Raw genomic sequence first — 10,230 nt, 5'->3', positions numbered from 1 at the left:
CTATTTCTTTTGTAAATCGATCTTTTAAATAAAACTTATATATTGGAATTAATACATTGTGTATTTTCTTTGTAGGAAACATAATATATATTTGATTAAAAAAAAATTTGAGATACGTTTCGACATAATAGCTTTAGTAATTTTATTTAAATAAAGAGGTTGGATAAGTACCTACAAAGAAGCGAAACATGGACTTGGTCTCCTGCAAAATTGGCTTAATAGAAACTCCCTCACGCTTAATGTCAATAAAACAAAATATCTGACATTTTCTGTAACAGCCAGATGATGACTTAACTCTCAAATTACATACATGCCAAGGAATCTATCAAGGTTTATCATGCCTCTTTTCCACTATGGCACGCACCAAAAGCATCAAATATCTTGGAATTGAAATCAATTAAAATCTCTGATAGAACTCACGAATTGACGTGATTACAAATAAACTCACCAGGTACATATTCTTGTTTAGAAATATCCGTAATATCCTCAACATAAACGACACTAAAAAGTGTACTACGCTTTGTGTCAATCACTAACAGAGTACGGCATAACTGATTGGGGTCTGCGTTGAGCACCACAGAGCGGCTCAACATAGCCCAAAAAGCAGTACTCTAAAGTATTGAATACTCCACTTCCCAACATAAATACTCAACATAAGCCAAATACTGGTTACTCCCAGTTTGAATACATCTTTTGGACAGAGAAATATTAAATTCTATGCTACGAAATTAAACAATGCTCTACCAAATCAAACAAAAACAAAAACGGAAATGAATATACTCAAAACAAAAGTAAAAACATAACTGAATGAACAAAGTGATATAACAAACAAACATCATGAAGACGATGTAAAGACAACATGAAACAAAATACAAATGTTTAAAAACTACAGCCACTACAAGCATTAACAACACCACTACGCTTCAGAACAAGAAACCGTAGTGAGGAGGACGATCAGAAAAAACAAATTATTCTTAAACTTTGCTATTGCAACTAATATTTTCTTTGTAACAATGACGTAGTGAAGAATTACAAACCCCTCGGTAATCTACATATTATATTTGTACTCATAAGTGTCTACATATTATAAAAACAATAACTTTATGTTTTATACTTAAATTCATCTAGTTAATGCTTGTGTTAATCAACCGATGGGTTATCTTGTGTTTTATGCCTTTCAATCACCTACCCACCAAAGTTGTAGGGGTAGTAATTACGCCATTGTGTACAAACTTAATTTTAAACATTTAAAATACAACAAAATGATATTTGGTAATAGGTATGCGTATAGACAATTATTTCATATTGTGTGGTAAATGACTAATTGCGCAAATATGTTTTTAGACAATTAGTAATTATTTAAATATTGAAGACAATATTAGTGATTTCTAAACGAAAATCTGAAACAGAAAAATCAGAAAAGGAAACGGTCACATCTGGGACTCGAACCCAGGACCCTTGTCTTTCCGGGACAGTGCTCTACCAACTGAGCTAATGGGACCCTATTCCCCTCGGTCACTTTTAACTGTATCATACTTCGAATAAAAACCACTAACATTGTCTTCATTTTTTCACCGCACATTTATTTAAATATTACAATTTGAGGTTTTACTCAATAAAGTTATTCCGAAAAATAAATAGTAATTATTTATTCACAATTATGTAATTAGCATGGCAAAGAGAAAGGAATTTGTTTGAAGCAATGTACTAAAATGAAAAAGTTATTTTTTTTAAAACAAGAACTAATGTATTAGGCCCAGTGTATTAATTTCATTATAGCATCATTTCTATTCATCTGTCTTTCCTTTTATATTCTCACCGTGTTTAAACCATTTCATCGGATAAAAATAAGCTTAAGTAAAAACAATAATATGGTCTTAATGAAAACGAGTACAGAATGGTTGGTTAGAATATAAAAATAAAACTAAAGCAAATCAATCTGAACTATTGAGTTGCCGTAAGTACATCAAGAAATAGGTAGATGCATAGAATAACGAATAATACTAGAAGTGCTATCTATACAAAATTGAAAACCATTTAACCCAGTAGCCCAGCGCTCTGTCTCACTTACACTCGCCTGAAATCGTACACATCTCACTCTCATTTGAATTTCATAACACAGTTTTGTGTTGGAAATTTAGTATTTGGGTCACGAAAAACAAGGCACTTCTTGTGCTATTCTTTATTCTATGGGTAGATACATGACACAGTTTTCTTTCGTAGCTTGAGGTTAAAATTATGAATTACTCCATTTAAAATATATATAATGTTCACAATGATTAAAAAAATAATTTCAGTTGACAGAAAAATGAAAATATCAATTAAACATTACCACAAAATCTGTTTCTAACTTTAAAACTGTATACAAATCAATTAATATAGTTTTGTTGCTTTATTTATTGTATTTAATTGTTTTACTAGGAGATTGCTGCATATTAAATTTTGTAAAAATAAATTCGAAAATTATGATTTTTACTAAAAAAAAATTATCACAAATTAATTAATAATATACATAATATCTTTTTTCTATCTACAAAAATACAATGCATTCTATAGAATTGAGTCTACATAATATTTACAATAAAATAAGTAGGTGGCTTCACATGTAAATAACTTAAATTAAATATCATAATAATTCGCTATATATTTTAACCAATATTCGTGGAATCATAGAATAATAATAAAAATAATAATCTTTATCGATTAGGAGGTAGGTACATAATACATATTTTAAGGAAAACAAACTTAAAGGATATCGGTGATAAGATCAAATATCTATTAAGGTTAGGTTAGTTCTACACGGAATTATTATTTAGAATTGAGGAGAGGGGATTCAAAAGAGTCACTCATGCATTGTGATACGTAATTATATCTACCATAAAGTTAGGTTATTTTAATTTAAAAATATATTTGTAAGGTTATTATTTTAGACTAACCCCATTTTTTTAGCGATAACGAAACGGCATTAATCAATCCTTAACTTTCAGCTTGCCTTGTTTTAATTCAACTGGGAGCAGACCGGGATGTAACTCAGCGGATTTGCAAAAAAACAATTCTTAGGTCGTATATGCTTACGTTTCAGGATACGTAGTGTTTATTATGTCAGTAATTAAGATACTAGAGACTAACGTTACGTTTCTTGTTTAAATTCAGACATGATAAGGGCGCGTCTGCTTAAACCTGAGTTAAAGTTCAAGAAAAACAGTGTTCATTACTTCAGTAATTAAGAAATTAGGCTCGTTTGCTTAAGTTCTATTCGTGTTACTCTCCTTTGACTTCATAGCTTGTCTTCTTAACCTTGAGGGAAGCCTTACTTAAATTTAAGGAAGAGTAGCATTTGTGATACTAGACCTTTTTCACACGCGTCCTTACGCGTCTGCTTAAGTTTAAAGAAGAAAATACAATAATACAATATTTCAGTAAAAAGGATAGGTACTAGGCTCGTGTTATGCTTCCATTCGTAGTCGACTAGTCCGCTTAAGTGATGATAACATGACAGATAGTGTACTTAAGTTGACGACATGTAGTGGCGTCCGCTTAAGTGTGGGGTAGGAAAGGTTAGATGTAGCTGTTAGAGTTAGGTGGGTGTGGTGTCCGTCCACCGCCTACCGCCCCAGCCCTGTCCACAGCAGCGCGGGGTCGTGGCTGTTAGCGCCGCGCAACTCCAGCGGGCCAGGATCCTCTACGAACGATCTGCAATGGGAACTCGCTGTCAAGGGAAATTACAATTAAGTTAGCCAGGTGCACAGTGCGAAGCGTGGGTATAGGACTCTACTCTGTGCGATATAATAATGGGAGCTTACAACATTTACTTAAACCAAAAATTAAATGAATTCGAAATTTCCTCTGTAATCATAAGATTCGTAAGTATACTTTCATTTTACTTTACCGGTTTTGTTTTCTTTAAGTGCTAAATTATGATATGAACTAAACTTGTCAATTTGACAAGTTTACGTAAAACAGGATCCATCCCTAGTTGGCTAGTCAAAGTTTCCGCATGTTTAATTGTATGATTTTTATGTGAAATAAATTTGATTATTATTATAAAGTAATGATGAACATTTATTTATTTATTGTTTATTTGTGAAATACGGTGATTCCAGCAACATTTACAATTAATATAATAATGAAATTAATATATTGATTATATTTGTTATATCTCATTTTAAAAAATCCATATACTAATCTTGAATTCATTGACGTTTGACTGAAAAATTAATGTCTCTTTGAAGCAAGTTGGTTTAAATGCGTAGTCACTCTCCCCAGGGGCCATATATATACATGTGCATTAATAGGTTGGTACTGCCTTTTGAAAAATATAAAGGCACATAATATTGTATGTAAAATTTAAAAATTTCAAATTAACAATAACACAATTTGTCCAAAGAAATGTCATTTTCTTAATGACTGTTCTTTTATACACTTTCTTCAGGGTAGTAGCTACCATAATATAGAAATGCTTATTTGAAGTTAACAATCTAGTTAAAGTATGTACAGCTTGCTTGAATATTTGAAGTTAACCATCTAGTTAAAGTATGTACAGCTTGCTTGAATATTTGAAGTTAACCATCTAGTTAAAGTATGTACAGCTTGCTTGAATAATGAAATGAATGTGGCAGATTTTCGAAACCGGAAACAGAACGTAAAAAAGCATTTGCTTAATATGAAATGCCTATAGGTCGAGTCGAGTCGAACAGAAATGCGCTCGAGTATTACTGTTTACACATTATGACAAATGTTTGTTTTGTATAAATAATGCGGGCTCAGGAAGTTGAACAAACGTATTCCCAATATGCTCAAAGGCATATATCTTATATTTTAAACTGTTGACCGAAAGCATGGCGTAAGTTGCTGGTCTCTGAACCCGAAGTGGAGTCCCGAGAGAGATGGCAGTGCATGTCCAAACTAGCAGAGGTCAACCTAGATTTCCTAGTAGACCACTCCCAAAAGGGGTTACAATTCTAGTAAGCCGATTAGAGTGTTATTTTGAGGTAAAAAACGTTAACTTTACAAAGGAGGCCATATCATCTCTGGGAACGCTGTGCGGAGTTGCTGTTTTTTCAGATTTTTACTATTTTCTATACGAAACTGTTTTGGATTGCGTTTTAACAGCCTAAAAGTTATTTTAAGTGATGATAAAACCCCCCTAAATAGTAATTAAACTGGGCAGGTTTTTCGGCATCAATTCCACAAAATTGTAATAAAGAATTGTTGACGCTGGATACTAGTCACGACAAGCCACTAGGGTTTTTGTGTCTGATAAGATAATTACTATCATTGTGGATCGTTCGTCTGTCTGTCTGTTACATGAATAATCCTGTTAAAACTTAGATTTTGTGTTTCCTTGTTCGTGAAAACTTTAGACAACTAAATCGGTGGAAAAATATCATATTATTTGAAAATGATCAGTGAATCGAATCTCCAATCCAGGCCGCTCGCAATCGCCGTCTAAAGTACATACATTGGTCGAAATTCTTATTCTTGAGTCTCGTCGACGGTACATACGCCAAACGTCAAAAGTCATTCCAGTCGAACAATGAGTGAGTTGAAGCACTCGTTGTTCGAGTAGATGAATTCATCGAGAATCGATGACCTGATTTGCAAAACTCTCAAACAATCACGCTCTGCTTTACGCAGATGCAAAATGCACGTTTTGTTTTCTTTTGCGATCACAAAACTTAATTTTCCACCATAAGATGTATAAACAATAAAACGATATCCTATGAAAACATGTTTTATGGGCTTGATACTTTATCCTTATCTAAGCTTTTAAAAATGCTCGATTGTTTCAAAGGCCAAGATGTGTTCTACTCGCAATATTTCAATAAAACTTCACATAACCCTTTATACCTCATTAAACTATCAGTTGGATTTGATAGACATAGGATTTTTTAAATATTTTTACATCGCCTCAAAAGAATTACCATTTTTTTTAAATGTTCTTGCTATGACTTAAAAAAAATGGTAATTCTTTTGAGGCGATGTAAAAATATTAAAAAAATCCTATGTCTATCAAATCCAACTGATAGTTTAATGAGGTATAAAGGGTTATGTGAAGTTTTTTTTTCTATTTTTGTACTGGAACTAGTTATTAAGGCTTTTTGTATGCCAATGTGTTTTTTGATCGCTGAAATTTCTAAGATAATTATTTTAGAGGTTTTATTGAAATACTGCGAGTAGAACACATCTTGGCCTTTGAAACAATCGAGCATTTTTAAAAGCTTAGATAAGGATAAAGTATCAAACCCAATAAAATGTTGACGAATGAGGAAAAAATAAAAGAGAGATATATAAAGTATTTCGAGGAAGTCTTTGAAAGCGAAGTGAGTGACAGTGATTCTAGCGGCGAATCAGATATGAATGATGATGGACTGAATGTTACCGAAATTAGCATGGATGAGATAGAAATATCAATTAAGTGTATGAAGAATGGTAAGGCTGTCGGTTTTGACAATATTGCTGCTGAATATTTTAAAGGAGGTAGCCGTATAATTTTCACATGATTGTGCAATCTTTTTAACCAATGTTTAAAGGAAGGTTACACTCCTTTAGATTGGAGAAGGGCAGTGATCATGCCATTATACAAAGGTAAAGGGTCACGTATGGAATATGGGAATCATAGGGCTATTAGCCTGCTAAGTTCAGTTGGCAAGCTGTATGGTAGAATTTTGATTGAAAGGGTAAGAAAGGAAACAAAGGATAAAATATGGGATGTGCAAGATGCCTTTATGAGTGGAAGGGGGTGCATGGACCAGATCTTCTCATTGCGTATGCTCACCGAGAAGTTTCTGGCAAAAAACCAGAAACTTTTCTGTGCCTTTGTAGATCTACAAAAAGCATACGACCGAATCGACAGGAAAAAGCTATGGAAGGTGTTGTCCAAGTATGGAGTGAATACGAATCTGACTCAGGCAATTGCGTCTCTATATGAGGGAAGCGTTGCACGTGTTAGGGTGAACGGTGGTTTTACGGGGTGGTTTGATATCACAAAAGGTGTTAAACAAGGCTGCGTAATGTCACCGTGGTTATTCAATCTATACATGGATAATTGTATGCAAGAATTGAAAGAGGTGGGATTGGGCGCGAATTTGAGTAATCTGAAAGTATGTTGCCTGTTGTATGCTGATGATGCGGTGTTGATTGCTAATAGTATGGATGATCTGCAGTCTCTCGTGTCTAGGATGAACGAAGTATGCGTAAAGAATGAGTTAATGATGAATGTTAGTAAGTCTAAAGTAATGGTGTTTGAAAGAGAAAGTACGAAAACAGTGTGCAATATAGCTGTGAATGGGGGATACTTGGAGCAGGTGGATGAATTTGTGTATTTAGGAAGCATGTTTACGAGAGATGGGAAGGCTGACAGAGATATTGAAAGAAGAGTAAATGCAGGTTACTCCATTAATGGAGGACTGAACGCAGTTGGCGCTAGCAAAAAATTATCCAAAGAAGCGAAGTTAGCAGTCCACAATGGAGTGCTGGTACCTACCCTGATATATCGAAGTGAGGCATGGAACTGGCAAAGAAGTAGATTGAATGCTGTTGAAATGAGATCCCTGAGGCGTATGTGTGGTAAAACCATGTATGATCGTGTGAGGAATGTGGATATCCGCAAAGAGTGCAAGGCTGATGTAAGCGTAATGAGTAAGATCAAGAAAGGGACGCTTAGATGGTTTGGGCATGTAGAGCAAATGAGTGAAGAAAGAAGTGTTAGGAGAATATACGATGCAAATGTGAATGGTAGCAGAAGTCGGGGACGCCCGAGGAAGACATGGCACGACCAAGTGAATCAGATACTTGAGTCGGGCCATGTCAAGAGTCAGAACAATAGAAGAGTATGTATGAGACGATGTATGAATGTGAATGAGGCAAGGAATGTGTGCCAAGACCGAGTTGTTTGGCGGTCCGTCCTCTCCGCCTACTCCTGCGGGGAAACGGCGTGATGGTTAGTTAGTTGGTTAAAAACATTTCAAAATATAGCAGGGATATTCTATGATCAGCGTGTCATTAAAACGTTTATACTGCCACAAAATATGTACAAAGCTTATGAAATGAATAGTAATTTAAAATACAGGATATAAATATGACTCTTTCAGGGGAAATTTTACGATGAAGCGAAGTTGCCAACTAATTCTATGAAGGTGAATATTTCGTTACTAGAAAATGTGTCACGACTTTTCATTGCGCCTTTAATAGATTTATAGCGGCGGAATGACGACATTTTCTAGTTTAACGTAATTATAACTAATCAATTATTTTCCGTGAGCCTATGAACAAGTAGAATTCTATTATGTTCAATATTCTGAAATATTTTTCAGTATGTTCCTTTAACGGGAAGTTTTTGTATGAATACCTGATGGATTAAAATATTGAAAACAATATTTTATAAATTTTCGTAATTCGGTTGTAGAACTATGTATGTTTGTACCTACACTGTCAAAATATACTTAAGTTTTACTCTGCGCAGAAATTAAAACCGGAACCTCAGAACGAAGTGGCGTGCACCGCTCTATCTATGGCTATGTGTAGTTTTTCAACATTCTTCTCACATCTTCCGCTGATTGTGTCGACCAAATGTGTAAAATGTGCACTCTATTATCATCTTTTTAAATTCACTTTGTTATCAGCTGATAATAGTGTAAGGTGTAGGTAATAGTAAAAGTGAATGGGGGCAGTAAGGAAGCTGCGGTGATCACGCGGCTGTCAGCTGCCATATTTCTCTCTTGCCGTAGGGGTAGCTTTGTGTGACGCTACAACATATTTCTCTCTTGCCGTAGGGATAGCTTTGTGTGACGCTACAACATATTTCTCTCTTGAGGTAGGGATAGCTTTGTGTGACGCTACAACATATTTCTCTCTTGAGGTAGGGATAGCTTTGTGTGACGCTACAACATATTTCTCTCTTGAGGTAGGGATAGCTTTGTGTGACGCTACAACATATTTTTCTCTTGCCGTAGGGATAGCTTTGTGTGACGCTACAACATATTTAAAATATCTATAGGCCATGCCCACAAAAAAACTAGCGTAGTCTGACAACGGCATAAAACTTTTCTCCGACTTGTAGCAAAATGTGAAACGCAATACTCGTAGAAAAGTTTCTTTATTTTGGTATTTTATTGTTGTCTCTGGTACTAAAATTAGTTAACACGAAAGGGCGTGCGCCTAGTGTGGTAGTCGAAAGGTATAATACGGGTATGTGCCTAGTGTGGTAGTAAAAAGGTATAATACGGGCATGTGCTTATTGTGGTAGTCGAAATGCATGTGAAAAAAATTGTACAAAAACGTATATGATTAAAGAAAAAATAAAAACATATAATATAAATACACGATATCCATGAACAGCAATATTCCACTTACAAGCCGACTTACATAAAACCGAGTCGAAGAAACGAACCGTTCTCATCTCCATTTGAATACCTATAGAACAGTCTCAGCGTGTCTACATTGTGTCTATGCATTACTGATGGCAATTAGTCGGATCGCCCTACTTTCCACAGAATCGACTACGTTTATCAAGTATTTTGGGGCTCGAGCCAGCGACTCACGACGGCCCTCTGCCGGTTCGACTGGATATATACGTGTGTAGGGGGATGGGAGGGCATTTGAAGCAATGGGTGTACATTACGTTTTGTGGTAGCGCTGGGGGTATGGAATAGGAGGGCCGCTGGGGCCAGGGGGGCCCGCCAGGGGGGGCCACACTGACCTTATGCGGTGTGAGGGGCCGTGTGAGCGCAGCGCGTGCAGGTAGGCGGCGGTCGCTGCCGGCCGCGGACCGCCGCGCGATACGCCTGCAAACAAACAAACAAACATTATCATAACAATTAATTAAACATTGCTGATAGCTCCAACCTCTCTTTCTTTCTTGTATTAGAATAAGACACACAACTGGCCTTGAGCAATAGCTGCATAGCTTTAGATACACGATTTTATCTAATTCGTTTCTATTTATTTAGAAATTTCGACATTTTTATAAAACCTGCAAATATGGGATGGATGGTTAAATAAAGGTAGATCCACGGGCCTTAAACCAAAGTAAGCAGTTTATATGTTTCCATATTAATTGTAGGAGAAACGATTTTTTTTATGAGTGCAACTGTATTCAAAACCGATTGCCCGGAAATCTCTGTCACAGGAATTCATTTTGTAAATTCCTTATCGCTCGGAATGGAGAGCAAAAATACAGGTTACAAGGGACCTCCCAGCAGTATAATTATACAATGTAGCTACCGTGTG

General features: G+C 35.5%; 1 protein-coding gene across 1 annotated transcript in view; it reads right to left on the bottom strand.

Moving 5' to 3' along the window:
* Positions 1–3,605: 3,605 nt before the first annotated feature.
* LOC149415703 (uncharacterized) overlaps positions 3,606–10,230 on the bottom strand; it is a 39,756-nt gene continuing 33,131 nt past the window's right edge. The window contains exons 3-4 of the mRNA XM_089642422.1: positions 9,623–9,785; positions 3,606–3,693 (exon numbers count right to left, since the gene is read on the bottom strand). Of these exons, the coding sequence (XP_089498548.1) occupies positions 3,606–3,693; positions 9,623–9,785 (251 nt within the window). The remainder of the gene's footprint in view (positions 3,694–9,622; positions 9,786–10,230) is intronic.

This window comes from Hesperophylax consimilis, chromosome 18 (genome assembly GCF_061612785.1).
Source record: "Hesperophylax consimilis isolate HC1 chromosome 18, BYU_Hcon_1.0, whole genome shotgun sequence".
In the NCBI taxonomy this organism is placed as follows: domain Eukaryota; kingdom Metazoa; phylum Arthropoda; class Insecta; order Trichoptera; family Limnephilidae; genus Hesperophylax; species Hesperophylax consimilis.
The sequence above is the reverse complement of the archived record's forward strand: the minus strand, read 5'-3'. Positions and strand labels throughout refer to the sequence as shown.